General features: G+C 42.9%; 1 protein-coding gene across 5 annotated transcripts; it reads left to right on the forward strand.

Annotated features, from left to right (window-relative positions):
* The first annotated feature begins 130 nt into the window (after positions 1-130).
* On the forward strand, positions 131-17,382 carry lbr (lamin B receptor). 5 transcript variants are annotated; one of them, XM_035616838.2, is made up of 14 exons: positions 131-620; positions 8,032-8,206; positions 8,419-8,622; positions 9,101-9,184; positions 10,490-10,679; positions 11,120-11,316; positions 12,400-12,454; positions 12,968-13,162; positions 13,290-13,393; positions 13,655-13,780; positions 13,905-14,073; positions 14,334-14,414; positions 14,771-14,893; positions 15,269-17,382. In XM_035616838.2, the coding sequence occupies exons 1-14, from the start codon at positions 601-603 to the stop codon at positions 15,427-15,429; spliced, it is 1,884 nt and encodes a 627-aa protein (XP_035472731.1). In that variant the 5' UTR covers positions 131-600; the 3' UTR covers positions 15,430-17,382. The 5 variants fall into 5 exon arrangements, with proteins under 5 accessions (XP_035472731.1, XP_035472733.1, XP_035472732.1 ...); XM_035616840.2 differs by lacking the exon at positions 131-620 and adding an exon at positions 1,101-1,506; XM_035616839.2 differs by lacking the exon at positions 131-620 and adding an exon at positions 2,135-2,322.
* Positions 17,383-18,332: the final 950 nt, after the last annotated feature.

The raw sequence follows: 18,332 nt of genomic DNA on the forward strand, positions 1-18,332 counted from the left end.
GGTCCTTTCTTTTCTTTTAACGTGACTGTAAATGACTTGGAACAAGTTTTATTAGCTTCCAATTATCTGAAGGGAAAAAAAAACAACACCCAGGAGTGAGTGTATTGAATTGAGGGAGGATGTGGAAGGAAACGTGTGGCTGCTCACACCCAGTGGAGGCGAGCAGGGAAGTGGAAGACTAACGGAAAAAAATGAGTGCCTTTCCCTCTTCAAGCCTACATGATGTGCGTGCCTACAAGGATGTCACAGCAAGATGCGAACCTTCAATCCTGCAAGTTGTGGTTTGCCCGTTTGCTTTCGCCCAGCCACGAATATAATTCTCCCAGGATTAATGTTTATTTTGATTTTTTTAATTGTGCAGTATCAGAGTTTTATCATTTTTCTACCCTCTGTTGAACCATAATTCTTTTTCGGTGGGGGGGAAGAAGGCGGGCGGGGAGGTTTGGCTTTGTACATTCGCTTCCAGTTTCATCTCAACTGTTCATCAAATGTGCAGCTTGCCGTATTTGTTTTCATCCGACAACTTGGTGAAAGCGCCGGGTTTGTTGTGTGACATGAGAGCGTCAGGGGTAGAGCAGATGTGGAAAAGGTGGTGAGGAAATGCAGAAAGCACAGAGCAGGTATGAGTTTCCTTAATGTACTTCGAAATCCTTTAACCACTCTTACTATTCGACAGCATTACTGCGCTGATTTTTGATAAATGATGAGAAATAAAAGGCTTTGACTGTGAATGCGGCTTTGTGGATGGTATTTTGTAGAAATAAACATACTCAATTAGGAGTCTTCTGATTGAATTAAAGTAGCAATAAAAACAGATTATGTAAACAACATAGATGTATTAGACTGTACTGCAAAAAGTGCAGTTGCCACAAATATTCTCATATACATTCAGGGGGGAGAGAGAGAGAGAGAGAGACTGCATTTTAAGATTAAAGGAACCTTCCCCATACTTTATTGCTTGTGAAAACACATGAACTGAAACTTCCTGTGAGTGGAGCGTAGAGAGGTCGGGCAGGCGCATCTGCACTTCATTTGAGGTTTTGATCGACGTGCAGCCAGAGAGGGGTTGTGCTGCAGCGACAGCTGCACCAAGAACAGGAAGACACCCTGAGAGAGAGAGAGAGAGAGATGAGGAAGCTGAAAAAGCGTCAATGCTGTAATTGGAGAGTTTGAATTTTCGAAATCTGTTAGGTTTAACTGGCAGGTGTGAATAATGTGTCACAACAGTCGCGTCTCCCACGCATGTTTGGCGTGCAGCTGTTATTGACTCTGATCTATATGCAAACTTCATGTCTGAGTGACTTGGTTCACTTGCTTTTGTACAGTACTTAAGAATGAGCCGACTGATTTGAAGATAATAAAAAGGTTAGCATCTGTGAGTGGCATCATTATGACAACAGCTTTCCCAAAGAAACGTATAAAACAGAGTTCCTCCTTTCTGCACAGGGTGGCAATTTCTAGTACAAATCGGAGAAAAAAAAGAAAAGAAACGATTCTGCGTTGACAGTAAGATTTTTTTTTAGTTTTTTTTTAATGAACTTAACTGGAAAAAAAATTCTATTCAGTGCATGCTTCTTGTTTTAGTGTACAATATCATTGTGCAGATTATTATATATTATTACACAGTGCTACTTTAATATAAAACGTAACAATTGTTTTGGTGATACATTGAAATGGTTTGATATTTGACTAATTTCTATATCGCTGCTTCATTTCAGTGTGAAATGAATATTTATTATTAGAGATAGTGAATAAAATTAGACGAATTATGAAACAATAGTTGTTAGTATGTATCCTTATGTTTGTGTCTTTTTTTACCACTTCTACCCATATATATGTATTAACATATACAGTATAACATGTTAATGTATATATATTTTAAATCCTGCATATTTAATATATGATTTATAAATATCATATATATATGTTTCTACAATAGACTGAATATAAACATGTTTCTACCCATAGTTTCTACCCTTCCACTCTGTCTTGACGGTAACTTGACACTAGTAAACAAAGTGGTCGTGACTCCCTGACAACCAATCGCGGTCGAGCTGAAATCCACGCGCATCCAATGAGATCCCGGCGCTGTTTGAAATGAACGCTGAGCGAGCCAATCGGCACTCTTCGCGCCTTCCTGGTCACTGGTCGGTTTTGCCCAGAAAGGGAGGGAGATCGAGCTCTACGTCAAACGTTAGCGGACGCAGTTTTTAAAAAAATATATTATTTATTTAAATATTATAATAAATTTGATCAAATCCGCATATTCTGAAGGACTATCGTATCACTGCTACGCGCGGGGGTTATTCGCGTAACAGCGAGGTAAGTGCACCGTTACATGTGAATGTCTCACGGTAGCGAGTCGCCTCGGGCGGCTCTTTGTTGGGAAAGTAGTGCTTTAGCCGAAGCTAATCCAAGCCGGCTGTGCAGCGGTGCTGCGGGCGCCGACTACTTCCTGGGGGCTAAACTTGTTGGCCCCGGCAACCTTTCCCCTTTTACGTCCTATAGTTTCAATACAATTGCCTGATGGTGCTCGTTGGTACCGCGACGTTAACTGTGCAGTTTGCACCGTGCTCATCCGTCAGCAACCAGACTAACGGTACGCAACCGAACGCGATCGAAGAGCCTCGACGGTGCCTACTTTCGTTAAAAGTCCACCTTTATTCGACCGTAACGCGAACACACGAGCACAGTCGGCTCTGCAGTTTCCTCTGAACTCGTTTTACTGCCGTGTCTTCCGATCGAACCGATTCATACATTCTCGTGGGTTGATTCCATGGCGGATGCGTTGTTTTTTTTTTTTTTGAATGCATGACGTTTTCCCTCCTCGAAGTTTAACAACGCTAACGTTAGCCGCATCCCTTTTAAAGACACAGCTCTTCTACACGTTGCCGTCGGGATGCGATGCGAATAGGCACGCGTCTGTACGCAAAGACCAAAAACAAACGCACATTGATGAGTCGAGCAGTTACGATATTTTGAAGTGTATGGACCTCAGAGTAAATTGGTTGTAGCAAAGGGGAGCGGCTGTCCACAACAGGGTCAGGGAAGTAAAGCAAGACGCACATTTGCGTCGCGGAGCCGGCTAGTCCTCGTCCTTTAGTGCCTTTGCGTCGGGAAATCCGAAAAACGACAGTTTAAAAACTCTGATCATTTTACATAATTAAGTATAATTTTCATCTTTGTGTCGTTTGTCGGCGTTTTGTTTACGGGCGCGCAGCGGACTCATTGGCGCCCCTGGTGGCCAGCTGCGACAATACGCTCACGAATACTGCGGCTCTCCAAAACCGTCAAGTGCTGGTGGGCCCTCCGGCCACATGGGGGCAGTAATGGTCTCACTGCGGCTCGGCGCGCCACAACGAGACGAAGGAGACGCAGTACTAGACAACTTTATTTGGTCAACCGACACGGATGTGAGATTTGCGCGTCATCGCGAGTGTTTTCCGGCATGGTGTTTAGGTTTCAGAAGAGAAAATAGTTTGGTGATGAGGACAAACTAGTTGGTGCTGCACGTGCACGTCTGGTTAGGTTCCCCACATCCGTCAAACGGCAGTGCGCAGGCGCATTCTGGCGGTTTTCTGTTTGTGTTTCCGGTCAGGACACTCATCTCGACTGGTTAGAGTGTCTCATCCAACTACACCATTTAACACATAAAAGTGGTCTTGTGTTCGTGAATAATGAACAGTTTATTTGTTTGTGTTTAAGTTGAAGTTTGTGTTGCAGTTATCAGCATTTTGTTTTTGTTTTTGTTTTTTTCGTGAACCAAACAAAACCACCGATTGTCCAACCTAGAGCTTCAACAGTTAATTGATTAGCAATCGATTACTAAATGAATCGGCATCTATTTTGATCGATTAATTGGATCAAGTAGTTTTTATGGAGAGAAAAAAGGCAATATTCTCTGATTGCAGCTTCTTAAATGTGAATATTTTCTGGTTTTCTTTGCTCCTCTATGACAGTAAAACTAAATATCTCTAGTGTGTGGAAAAAAACAAAACATCTTGGGTTTTGGGAAACCCGATTAACATTTTTCACCATTTTATGGACCAAACAACTAATTTATGAATTGAAAAAATGATCGACAGATTAATCATTTATGAAAATAATTATTAGAGGCAGCCCTAGTCCAACTCCTCAGATGGTTAAATGACATGGTATATGCCATGTGAACGAAACAGGTCGGCGCCTCTTTGTTGGGAGTTTTTCAACTAAATTCAAATGTTGCATACCAAAGGGGCTGCATACCAGATGGAGCTCAGTAGTAGTTCTTAGTCCGGTGGCTGGGGGTGTCTGCCTGACTTGTGTTTACAAACCCCACCCACGTCAGAGCCGGATCCTGTCATCAGATCAGCCCCTGGGATCTGATGGGTAAACTCTCACCAGCCACGACTCGGCCCTGACTTTCACATCCCACATGGAAGTGAGCACACAAGCTCTGGGTGCGTCTAACTGCGGTGGTTTTCACGCACGTGTGCTGGATTTGTGTGTTTTTCAGGATTGTATCGGTTGCCAGTGGACTAGGGTATAACTGCATGCGTTTGACACCTCCTGCCTGATTGTTGTAAACCCGGTGAGCCAATTTTCCTGAACTTGTCTGTTGGAGCCCATGTTGTAAATCGGAGGTGTTATTTTGTGTTTATAAAAGCTTATAAGAAACTCATCAGATTGAAATGTGCAGCAGGGTGGTTTAGTAGTCAAACGCAGGTCCTCGAGTTTAGCTCTAATGGGATTTTTCTAAGCTTAATTCCTTTTCAGATGGACAATTACGGGTTAAAAAGCACATCCTGAACTATTCATTATAACCCCAAAATAGTTCCAGTGTGCTACCTGACTTCGTGAAGCGTGGTGCTGTGATAACCGCTGGTATTTTAATTAGCAAGGCCACTGACAGGAGGCTGTAGATTTAGTATGTGGCTCAAATTTGCTTTGCTATAACCAAAGCCTGTTGTGCAGAGTTTGTTTTAAATTCCATCCCCAAGTTTCCATCCTTCCAGTGATAAAATGTTGTTAAAGCTCTACTGATCGTATTACATTGTTAGGCTTTCTCATGTGTTCTCATGTGGTCTGTGGTGAGATGAGACTGAGGTATTTTAAAGTAACAGAAACATGCACATGCTTTATGAATGAGCTGTGTTAAATGATATTATGAAGGGTTATCTTATCTGATCTTTAACACCAACATGTGTATTTGCATTGGTTTGACTTGACCTTGTATTACCTTTCAGCTGGTAAAGGTTTAGGTTCCGGTTTCTGAACGGTTGAAGTATTTTACACATTGGTCAACAGAACTTAAAGGCTGTTCAGTAGTAACACTGACCTGTGGTTATGATTTGCTTCCTGAGCCCAGCTAAATGTTCGAGCCAATCCTCGAAGTGGCTGCCAGGGTTGGAAAACTTAACAGCCGGTCAGTCACAGGTTAAGCGAGCTCTCGTTTTCACAGTAGCCCGTCTAAAATCACTTGCCTGGTCGTCTGTGACTTGAATGGCACAACTCTTTCAGGCAGACAGCCCTGGGTAAACCTAGCAGGGACAGACCCGTCAGCAGTTCTGCAGCAGTGTGGTGGCTTTCTAGACACTGAGCCTCCCTGGACACTAACGTTCCACAATGCTGACCTTGCCTGGCCCACCTCATTGTTTTCCAGTGGTGCAGAGTGTGAGGATTTTGCCATTTCTAAAGTGTGAGGTAGCCCACTCTCTCAAAATGTTGACAGCTTCAAAGTTGTGAACCAAGAGGTTTGATCATGTGTATAAACACAAATACTTTATTTTTTCTATATGGTCAAATTCGTATCTATGTAGTTGAATGAATCCAGAGCAGTTGACCTGAAAGAAGACTGACATATAGCTAATGCTCTCAAAACTGTATGGGGTGTCAACATGTGTGAAGAGGCAGGAACACTGTTGTGGCTGTGCTGTGCAGACTTAATTCCATAAAGCTAATATTTTGGCGCATGCTTGCCTGCGGAGTCAACAGAGCAAATCGCATATGTATCAAGTTTCACTAGACAGTCTGCATAGAACAATCACAATAAATGCAATCTCACAGACTTTGATATAGAATATGTAATGACATACCTATATAAATGATAAGCAAGGTCAGAACAAGGAAAGAGGGTAAATATTAATATAAGGGAAGGTGTTATCTTCAGTGTAAAGATCAAAACCCAATATAGGTGCCTAAATGAAAGAAAAATTGATTTGGATTAAACTAATAGATTAATATTCTCTAAATGTATCATTTAAAAAAATACAAAATATCCTATCATTGATACTTTGCAACAAGAAAATAGTCGTGAAACATCGAAATGAGAAGAATAACTTGCAAAACATTAAGTTTGTCCCTAACTCTGATTACGTCAAAGTATGGAGATGAATAACAGGGTTACTAAAGTAACACATAATGGATCTTTATCGTGGACAGGTAGCAGCAAGGTTGTTGGTTGATTCCAAAATATCCTTTTTCAACTAGTGTGTTTTTGGTGAAAGGATGACCTCACCTCACCTTGCTGCACTACACACCAACAAAGAAAATTGAATCAGCAAAGCAGGTTCACTTGACTTTTATTTATGTTTAGATGTAGTTGAAGATTCCTTGTAGCTCTAGCTGTGTGTTGTGTTATGTAATGGTCTGAGGCTTGTACTACGAAACGACTTCAGATATAACTCTGTGGTTTTCCATCTTCTTACCGGGGTAAATCACCACGGTAACTGATAGCAGGTCCACCTCTAGGTTAGAGATCAAAGCATGTCACCAGTCCAACAACTACTGACCAATCAGATCACTGGAAAACCAGAGTTATCGTTCTACAGGAGCCCGTCAGGGACAAAAGAGTTTAGAGTAACAGCAGATATTTATAGATAAGTGGAATCATAAATACGTAGACTCATTAATATATGAGCTTCATTTAGATGATTTGATTCACGACAGTGTTTGCGTTCTTCTTCTATCACTGCAGCTCTGAACACCAAGGAGACTGTGACGACAAATAGTAACAAAAACTAAATACTATATGTTTTTTCAGAAAAATGATCCACACACTGATCAATATTTCTCATCACACATTAACCTATCTCCTCTGCTTCAGCAGCAGAAACAGTCTGACATCACTTCAGCCTCTCTTCATCATAGTTTGATCATCGTCAGACAAAAAGGCAAAAATATTCACTCAATAGTAAACTTGATAAATTCATCTGCTTAGTTACATGATGTTTTCAGACTGACTTTAATCTTGAAAAATATTTTGAGTGGTTCTTTTCTGTTTTAGTTGTTTGATCATATTATTCTCATTCCTTTGTACAAAGTCACTTTTATATGTCGCTTAAACCAAATTGACTTGCACATATAAGCCTTTTTTTCTCTCCATATCATACTAAAATCTTTATTTATTGTCCTGACAATGTCGCTTGTAATGACTGACTCCACCTCTTTTGCATGAACGCGCTCATAACCAGACAGGAAACCCCAGAGTTGACGGAGATAGTTTATATTCAACCTCCTAGCACAGCTTATCCAGGATGGTCTGTGTTGGGTTATGGGTTAAGTCAGACCAGATAACACAAACATATCCTGGGTATGTTGAACTCGCTTCGTAGCACAGGGCCCTGGACCCCTTGCTCATCTATGGTCATGTAGTAGTAATAATAATAATAATGGGAATTTGAAGTTTGCATCTGCCTTTATTTCGGTTGATGTTCATGAGCATCCAACAGCTCAATCTAAGGTGATCTGTACACGCTTTGCTCGCTTCAATTGTCATCTTTAGTGTTCTTAGTACAGGAGGTTTTTACCAGGAGCGGAATTCTCCACAGAGTTTTCTACTTCTGTTTGAAAAAAAAAATACTTTAACACGTATATTTTTCATCTCCATTGTTCAGTCTTTCCCATCCTGCCTCTCCTTTTCTCTCACGCCCCATGTCTGTGTACTCCTGTGTCATTGCGCTCCTTTATTTCCTCCCCTCCCTCCTTTCACTTTCTCTGTCTTCACACTTGATACTTGTCCTCATCTTTTTGTTTTTTCTCACCTCTTCTCAGGTCAATGAGAATGCCGACTGTGAAGTATCAGAAGGGGGACAAGGTGATGGGCCGCTGGCCCGGCAGCAGCCTGTACTATGAGGTCAAGGTGCTCAGCTTTGACACAACCAGTCAGCTCTACACTGTCATCTACAAGGATGGTACTGAGCTGGAGCTCAGGGATCAAGACATCAAGGTAGAACCAGTGGGAATTCAATTGTTGACTTAATAATTAAGAGACATGACAATGTCTTGATCACAAAATTACTTGGAGACGTGCCAATCCACTGCAGAAGCTTTGTGGATGACCTTTCTTTAGGTCATCTCTCTTTCTAGTTAAGCTGTTAAACAATGTGTCATGAACCTTTACCAACTGTCGCATGTTTTTTGCTTGCTGTTTTCCCTCAGAATGCTGCCGGTTTCCAGATCCGCTCCCGCTCCCGCTCTCGATCGCCCAGCCGCCGCCGCAGCCGGTCCCGCTCGCCAGCAAGGACAACGCGACGCTCGTCCTCTCGCACGGTGGCCGCCTCTGCAGCTGTCACGGACGGTGGGCTGTCCTCCAGTAGGGATACAAGGCAGAAGGATACATTGGAAGTCCGACTGAGCCCCCTGGTAACTGCCACTTCTCACTCTTTTCTCTGAGCACTCGTGTACAACAAGACCGGAAAGGGTGTATAAATGCGGTGTATAGATTGCGGGCACTGAAGGGAAATTTCATAATGGAGATACAAAATCATACATATAACAATAAGGCCCAGACACAAACAGTCAGAAGAATCAGAAAGATGGCAAAGTCTATCCCTGTGACTTATAATTAGACCGATAAATTGCACACACAAAAAAGAAATACTCCTGTAGAAGTTGAAGTTGTGCTATTGATAGATTTTAAGGAGGCGTGATCCTGATCATATCCAAAAATCATTAGAACCTGGTCGTCGTGGGGAAATGTGTCAGCTTCTGTCTCTGATTTTTGTTTTTGAGCTCAACGGAGTCACGTTCCCTGTGTTTGGTCCTCACGTTGTTGTTTTTTCTCTCTCTTCCCTTTTTGGTCCCCATCTCCATCACTCTCCCTTCATTGTCGGGTGAGCAGGATCAGACAAAGGCAGCTGAGAACGATGGCAACAATAAACATGAAAAGAAAGAGGAGAATAACTCGGCCAACAAAGTGAATGAGGTGAGTTCTGTTTTGTAATTTAAAAAAGAAAAAAAAACTTCACCTGTGTGGAAACTTTTGGATATGTTGATAGTTTTTACATTTTGCAAATGGGTGTTTTTACTCAAATGACTTGTTTAATTATGAAATGTTAGTTGACGGTGGAATTGCATTGCCACTGTCAATAAACACACGGACACAAACCAAAATTCATTCAACAAACTCAAGATTGACCAAGGTGGAAAATCTATAAGTGACCCTAAACATAATTCCTCTCTGTATTTTAAAGGAAAGTATTTATGACACTTTTTTTTTATTCCAAAGCTTTTCTACTTTTCTATCTCTCGAGTCAAAATAAGTTTAAAAAGGAGGGGGTGTCACTCAAATACAAAGTAACTTACATTCCAGGCAATTCAGGATTTCTAATATTGAATGGGCTTTGAGGCAGGTTAAAGCTAATGGAATGTCATGATGTGCACATGCGGGGGGCGCCGTGTTTGTGTGAGTGTGTTTTTCCAACTGAGAGAGACGCGCCTCACAAGATCGTGCTTTAGTCAGTCAGTCACATGCCGCCCAAACATGTGCTGCCTCTTTACTCTCCCTGCTTTTGGAATTTAATTTTCTAGAGAACTGGGGAGCAAGGGGCGACCGACCGACCGACGGGAACAGTTTCAGTAACTCAGATCCAAGAGAGCCGTGGAGGGAAGTTAATGTTAGATTTGATTATTAATCTCTGGCTCACCATTTGGCATAAAAATCGAATTGTTTTACTGGGACAAGCGTAGACCAGTATTATCTCAACAGGCATTTAATCATTTATTAATTTATAATTAATTAAGTATATAAGAAATGTGTTATTGCTCAAGACCAGGAAAACCTATATATGTTTCAAATATTAAAACACTTCTTCATACTTTCTCTACTTTATAATTGTCAATACACTTACTCTAAATCATTGTATGACTCAGAAGAATATACAGAGGTGAATCAGGTAAAGTTCCTACAGAAAATTTTTTGTAATAATCTACACACAATTTAGTCTATATGAACTTATAAAGCAGTGAGGACCAATCAGGATCCAGACAAAAGGTTATTTGCAGTTCCAGTAGACATTACAAATGTTAAGCCTGGACAGAATTTAGCGAAAGCAGTTTGCTTGTGGACAAAAGGCAGAGAAAAAAGCTGTTGGATAAAAATAAAAAAATCTGTGTACATATGGACGGGGTTGTGCAAAAATGTGAAATTTCAACCCCACATCTTATCCAAAATTTGAGTCTGACTTCATAATCCAGAATCCTTAATAAGCCTATTTTTTCCCCAATTCAGAATGCCGGGGCAAAGCCAGAGGCAGAGCCCGAGAAGAACCAGGCCCGTTACAATCTGCGCCGCAGGAAGGACGACGGAGCCGCCAAGGCGGCCGCGGTCGTACCGGAGCAGCTGCAGAGGGAGGCGGTCAAGGTGGAAGCAGCTCCTGCGGCGGTCCTCTCCACCCCACTGGACTTTGGAGGGAAGATAGGTAGAGTAGAGGGTGCAAGTTACATGTCACGAGTAGCCTGAGAAGCCATGCAAAGTCTCAGCAAGTTTAAATTCACCACCAGACAGATTTCACACAGGTCCAGTGCCCGCAAGATTAAATTATTCCCTTTTGATTTTATTTTTATATTCAATCATTCAGAGAACTAGACACAGTCTGCCAGTCTAGACATGACACAATGGACAAAAAAAGATTATGTATGATTTCCTCTTGGCTGTCTCAGCTTCACAATATGTGCAGTGCATAACGCCCCTCCCCTTTTAACCGAAGCCTCCCATGTATGTTGTTGAACATAACAATATCACACGGTTAATTGATCTCTGAATCTCTGAATGTCTGACCATATGACGGCGGTATAGGCGTGCAGAAATGTACGATGGCATTAATATCCATGATGGTTATGTGTGTTTTTATTTCTACAGGAGCATACCTCTGGCTGCTCTTTCTGCCGTCCTGGGTCCTCTTCATGGCGCTCCAGGTCAACCTGGAGGACCCCAGCCTGGCCAACTTCCCCCCTCCTCTGCCCCCCCTGGAAGCCTTCTGGGATGCCCAGGCCTTCGGCTTTGTGATCCTCTGGATCCTGTTCCAGGTGGTGCTGTACATTCTGCCCGTTGGAAAGGTGAGCGATAAGAGCTGACGTCTGTAACCGTGTAACATCCAACAGCACAGTGTTCTGTGTCCTAGTGTCTGCAAGAGTCAGCATGGAGTTAATGTTCTCACCTGCCTCGGTCTCCTGCTCTTTTTAACTTTTCATGTTATTCAGCCAAATACAACAAACAAAGCAGCGCTTCTTAATACAATAAGGTCACAATTGTGTTTTGTAAGTGCTCCTGTATGAAACTTGTCCACATGTGCATTTGTAGTATGTATAGAGGCGTGTGAGTAAGAGTAAGCAGAGACCAAGAGCTCTATATATTCACCTTGTACGACTATACAGGAAACACGTGCTCTGGCACATGACTCCTTCTGTTTAATAACTCTGGCGTGAGGCACCAATTTGATTATTGATCCGAAAGGGTTGAGATCCTCCACAAGGAAACGGACATTCTTTGTCCTCAAGGTTAACTCTTACTCTGTCTGAGATTACTCTCTGTTTATTTAAATGATAAACCCCATACACAGTATATTACACTTTTTATTGTGTTCCTTTTTTTTCTTCTTTTTTTGTATTAGTTTCTTGATGATCAAATGTCTTCCATCTTCAGTCACTACAGAGGTGAACTGGGGACAGGCTAATCCCGAAAATACCTTTCTCCTCTCTCTTTTACTCGGTGTCAGAGGCTTGTGAACATGTTGACATATGTTCTCCAGAGAAAGTCCGCGGAGTTGCTCTTTCACACGTTCTCCACTCAACCGCACGTTATTTGTGTGAGACACATCCGGCATGGTTTAAAGTGAGGAGAGGGCGACTTCGTCAACACGGCCACTCGTCGCTGTGAATTCTCCAGACGTTGGCTGTTGGCAATATACACATACTCCTCCTGGAGTCAGGGCATGCGTGAGAGCAACACAACTCCAATCTGCCCCCTGTAAATCAGTGGCACCTCTTGTGAGCTAAAAATGCCATTACCACGGGGGTCCATATCCGGTGGGCGTCAGCATGCCTGTGTTTACCTGTGCGTGAGGGACCCTCGCGTGATGAAAATGCACTTTGTCAGCTGTTAATCCCTCTGTTGTTGTTCTCCCCTCTGTTTGTCTCTAGCTGAGCGAGGGCATGTCCCTGAGGTCTGGGAAGAGGCTGAAGTACAGAACCAATGGTGAGACTTTGTGTAGCAAATAATACTGATCTGCTTCAGGGACAGTGGTCAGTTTAGAGGCTGCAGTTGGGGGTATATGAAGCTATACTGGCAGGTGTTTCTATTATATTGTCCAACCCTTCATATCAATGCGAATATTAGACACCTCGGTGTAACGCAACACAAACATACGCTAAAGCCAATCAATCCTCGACGTCCGTCTGGCTCTTATTTTGGAACAGAAATAAAGAAAAATCATATGCAGCAGACTCATAGATCTGGTCATAGGTCTGTTGTGTATGAATATTATTTCCTGAGAAATTGGCAAAGACCACTTGAAAGGGATTTCTCTAAAAACAGTATCAGCAAAAATAAAGACTTTTAATCCTCCATGTAGGTAGGATTTATGATCCGGCTGTGTATTAGACTGCACAAAATTTTCCAGCTGCGTATACTTTGTCTCCTTGTTGTTTTAATGAACTTTGAAGCAGTTTCCTTATTATCTTTGTCATTTCTTCTTTCTCCCCTCCACAGGCTTCTTTGCCATCGCGGTGAGTGCCGTCGCCGTGGCGGCAGCAGTGCACCAGGGCGTCGACCTCACCTACATCCACAGCCACTTCCTGCAGCTGGCCACGGCCTCCTTCCTTGTCTCCGTCCTGCTCAGTGTCTACCTGTACGTGCGCTCCCGCTACGCCGCCCCGGAGCAGCTGGCGCTGGGGGGAAACTCTGGTGAGCCGACGGATCCAGAGTCACAGACTCACCGATCACACGTTCTCATTTGGGGGGGGGGTTCTAGTCTGCTTTGAAGTTTGCACAGTTGCCTGATTTATTTTCCCCGCTGTATGTTTTTCCCCAGGCAATGTGGTCTATGACTTCTTCAAAGGGCATGAGCTCAACCCTCGCATCAAAGACTTTGATCTGAAATTCTTCTGTGAGATGCGCCCGGGACTGATCGGCTGGGTGAGTGGTGACGAGCTTTCCAAAAAACAAAATGAGTGGCAGTCTCTGCCGTGATTATAACTATGAACCTGTCATCTGCTGTTTGAAAAGTGCCATTTCGCGTATGTGAATGGAGCCTGTCATGTCTCAGACACATGAACTCACTGGTCGCCCTCAACACGAACACAAACATTTGACACAATGAAACATTTGCGTTTGTCTGCATCTCCACGAATCGACACGACGGTGATAACGATGACGGATTTGAATCTGTCTCCTCAGTGTCTGATAAACTTTGCGATGGCGCTGGCTGAGATGAAGCAGCACGGTCTGGACGCTCCGTCCTACAGCATGATCCTCGTGAACCTCTTCCAGCTGCTCTACGTGGCAGACGGCCTCTGGAACGAGGTGAGTTCAACAGAGCACACGACAAAAAGTCACTGAAGGGGGATTAGATAAAACATGTTGATTAGATTCCATGCATAGTCAGGTAAATATCCAATAAAACTCAAACGTGTTGTCCGTGTCTCAGGAGGCCATCCTGACCACCATGGACCTGATGCACGACGGGTTCGGCTTCATGTTGGCTTTCGGCGATCTGGTCTGGGTTCCCTTCACCTACACCATGCAGTCGTACTACCTGGTCAGCCATCCGAACCCCCTGAGCGTCCCGGCAGTTGCGGCCCTCGTCACACTCAAACGTGAGTAGGAGCCGAGCATCGAAACCGCATTTTTCCGTTAATCTGAATTCAGGATTTGGATTTTGGGGCTCGCAAAGCTCCGTTTACTGGTCTTTCATAGATGCTCATTTAGTAATCTCACAGGAATTTTCAGCTAACGGTCATTTTAGGTGATTTTGATGATAACTCACAACACAGGTTTGTGTTTCACAAGTCGATAAAAGTTATATGGAACATCCCGTTGTGTGGTTATTGATGCTTACGTTTTCTCTTGGTCCCAGTCGGAGGCTTCTACATCTTCAGGAAATCCAACTCTCAGAAGAACAACTTCAGGAGAAACCCGTCAGACCCCAAACTGTCCCGTAAGTGGTCCTGCTACTGCTGCTGTAGGCCTGATGGTTGGCCTCCAGTTATTATTTCATGTCTGTGACTCAGGTGGAAACCAGCTGCAGTGTGTTTTTAAGTACATGACCTAATTAATATTTAAAGTCAGTATTCGTCATGTAGCTGAAGTGAAAAACATCTTTCATAAGTTGCTGAAAAAATACACTAAAATGTGTCTGTGGAGATTCCCATTCATCCAGGTCATAGTTAACCGCGAAGATGTTGAAAGAAATGTGGTGTTTTATCATGTTATTATTTAACTTGTACAACAATAACTTCTACGCGTTTCTTGTCTGTTCCCCCCGGTAACCTCTTGTCCTCCTGTTGTCTCCAGACCTGAAGACCATCCCCACAGCGACAGGGAAGAGCCTCCTGGTCTCCGGCTGGTGGGGGGTGGTCCGCCACCCCAACTACCTGGGGGACCTCATCATGGCTCTGGCCTGGTCCCTGCCCTGTGGTGAGTCGCAGCTTTTAGGAAAAGTGTCTAGAAGGCACAGAGTTGCTAATGTACAGCAGTTTGAATATGCTTCCAAAGGTTTTAACTGTGGTTATAGTGTGAATAAATAAAACTGTTAATTGTTTGAGATTCGGACCATCCTTACTGTCACTTTCTGGTGTCCACTGGTCACAAATATATAAGCGAAGAGAACCCAACTGGAGAGACGTGACCGGATGAGGTTTTTGTGGGATTGTTTATTTTTTATTTATTTTTTAGGTTTTTCAGGGACAAAACTACAACTCAACATGAATTTATGTACAGAAAAATTCTGTGGTCAGGTTCAATACCTTTGTAGAGGTTAATCAGTTCTGTGTTCCCTCCGTCCCTCTGCAGGCTTCAGCCACCTCCTCCCCTGGTACTACATGATCTACTTCATCATACTGCTCGTGCACCGGGACTGCCGCGACATGAGTGAGTGCCGGAGGAAGTACGGCTCGGCGTGGGAGGAGTACTGCCGGACTGTTCGCTACCGGATCATTCCCCGTGTCTATTGAGGAAGCACACGCTGGACACTCTACACACTCACAATCAGAAGGATCACAAAAAAAACCCAAATATGAAAGGATTGACTGACTGAATTGACATTTAGAATCATTTTCTTTTTTTTAAGCTAAGAATTAGAAAAAAAAATCTTTCTGGACTGAAGAGGCCACAGAAAAAAAAGACTCATTGATATTATGGACTGTTTGAAGAATAACCCTTTTTAAATCAAAAATCCCCCCCCCCCCCCCCCCAAACTAAAAAATATTAATCTTGCAAAACATGGGGGGGAAACTAAACGCCTCTGCTAGGAATGTCCCGTCAGGATGTATATTTTTGTATATACACTGTTGTTTTAATACATTGAGGCAAAACACACCACTTGCATACTTTTCGGTGAGTTCTGCTCTTTGTGCCCGTATTCAAAATGACAGCATCATCTTCGCTACTATGAATAATGTTGTCGTATACCCAACTATAATTTTGCAGCTTGTGTATATTGTTAAAAATAGGATTTTTTCAAAAAAGCTACTTTTTTTTTTTAAATAATCTACATTTGTTCCAACGACTGTTTATAAAATGGACGATGCTTGTCCACTTTCTTCCGACGTTAAGAAATGAAACATGAACATACATCGGTGTGATAACACCGGCTACCTGAAATGACAGAAACCATCTTTGGGGAAAATTTTATTTGACGTGTACTTGACTTTTTAGTTTTGGGAGAGGGGGGCTTCACTTCTGGAGTGGTCTCGCCATCCATCTTTATATACTGAACAGTCGTCAGTTGGAACTAGGACCATGTTTGTTTTTTTCCTCAGGTCCCAGAATTTTGTAAGAAAAGTTGAATTAGGAGAGTTTTTGTCTTTTATCATTTTGTTCTGTATAGTTTGATCCACGAGTAGCTTTGACTTCAGTGTGTCAAATCATTGGTTGGCGAGGTCTCGAGAAAAATGCACTAATGCATGAAGGCATTTTCTATTTTATTGTATCAGTTCCAAAGTATTTTAATTTGGGTTTTCGCTACCTCAGGTTCCACCTCAGCGTCCGGCTCCCCCCTCCTCTGTCCTCCGGGAGGCAGCGCGTGTGTAATTATGAGTGTGACGTCACTGCGGAATAGAGGAAAATGAGTTCGACATATTCTCTTTATCCCGCGTATAATGTTGGCATCCGATGAGCAGCATCAGCAGCAGCTATATGAACATCGCAGATGTGCCCCGCTTTCAGGATGGAATTCCTCACCGCTTTTATTTTTGTATCGGTAATTTCCTGCGTTTTCTGTGGCATCGTTGAAACCGCGTGTGTTTTCTGACCTGCTGCGCCCTGGAGCAGCGTGAGCTGGTTTGATTTCCCACCACTGCCACGGGAATTTGGCGTCACCCGTTTCAGCTCTGAGACTGTGACAACACGCAGAGCTCACGGACTGTTGACATTTTATAACCTGTGCATTTGTGAACCCCAAAAAAGTATTTTCTACGCCTGTGCAGCTGTAGATACACAAGTAGCAATACATAAACTATATTTAGCTAGTCATTTTTTTAATGCTGTGCTGACTGAATACCCTTGTAAATATCTATTTTTTAATCCTGTTATTTTGGGTACAAGAATTGAAAAGTAGTGTTGTTTCTCAGTAGATATTTAATGTTGCTTTTTCTTAATTTAACTATCAATTTTGACCACTGTAGTTATGTTTACACATGTTTCTGGGCAATTCTTCCAAATGTATAAAAAACAAAACAAATTGTATAATCTGCTACTATCCTTTCTTGACCAGAGAAAAAGAAAAGTTAGAAACACGCGCCCACCCTGTGGACACTCCCTCTGGTTCGCTCTGTGGGTGGAGAGCAGGATGTATTTGTAATATTTGATAAGTTCCAAACTTCCGGGAAGATGAATCAAATCTGTGACAGTGACTGGGAAAAGCTCATCTGTACAAATGTTGCAGCATGAAATAAAGATTGACAGTATTTCCTTTCTCCCCCCCCCCCCCCCTCTCTTGCCATCTGTGGACTTTCATTTGCAGGCCGGTTGATTGGCTCGACCCCGACAACGACATGATGCCCACTCGCTGTCCATGCGGAGGAATTCGTTATTGGGCGACAACGTATTTTCATATTCAGTGTGATTTGGAAAAGCTGCAGCATGTGTCTTCGATATTGCTCTCTGACTGTAGAAATACTGGAAGAACAGGTAGGCGTTCATGAGTCATTTGCTGAGGAGTTAGTGTAAAGTAATACAATTGAAACAGCGGCCATGTTTTCCACAGAATCAAATTGATCATTTATTTGATCTGAAACTGATTTCGATGGAAGCCCGTTCCAATGTAATCCGGCCCTCAGCCATAGATTAGTGTGCTTTTTGCATTTATCCAATCATTCAGATCAATTGGGTGATTTTAATTAATTGGGTGTTACCTCAAATGGAAATGATGTGAAATACATTATTGATCTTGATTCCTGCACAGCCGCTTGACCCCGACGGGTCAACTGCCACCACGCGTCTCACTTCCATATAAGGGGAACGCCAACACGGCAGCCACGCGCTCCAGCACGTGATATCCTTGCCCACTTTTTAAAATACTCTGCGGGACAGACACGCAGCAGGGACGCTCTCCTGTTCCCCCCCGTCATAGGTGTTGTGTCATTTGGCTTGTGTGTAGAGTTTCGACACGATGAGGGAATATTGTGCAAAGAGTTTTTGATCATTTGCAGAACAGAGAGGAATGGAGAGGAAAATGTGGTCTGCTGTCTGATTGCTCCATATCATTGCTGGAGTGAGTACTGGCCACACTGTCCTAGTATTTGTAATCTCTGCATATATTATTATAGTAGGGGAACTACTGCGGCTCCCAAGTGAAATCTGCACTCGTCTGCGTGAAAAGTAAAGAGAACTTGAGTCACTACATTAATGCATTGCA

This window comes from Scophthalmus maximus, chromosome 18 (genome assembly GCF_022379125.1).
Source record: "Scophthalmus maximus strain ysfricsl-2021 chromosome 18, ASM2237912v1, whole genome shotgun sequence".
Taxonomy (NCBI): Eukaryota; Metazoa; Chordata; class Actinopteri; order Pleuronectiformes; family Scophthalmidae; genus Scophthalmus; species Scophthalmus maximus.

Bases quoted from the DNA above. Each gene is read 5' to 3' on its own strand.
- lbr (XM_035616838.2), top strand. From the start codon at position 601: ATGCAGAAAGCACAGAGCAG. The intron at 621-8,031 runs GTATGAGTTTCC...ACCTCTTCTCAG, and splicing joins ATGCAGAAAGCACAGAGCAG to GTCAATGAGAATGCCGACTG. The intron at 11,317-12,399 runs GTGAGCGATAAG...GTTTGTCTCTAG, and splicing joins ACATTCTGCCCGTTGGAAAG to CTGAGCGAGGGCATGTCCCT.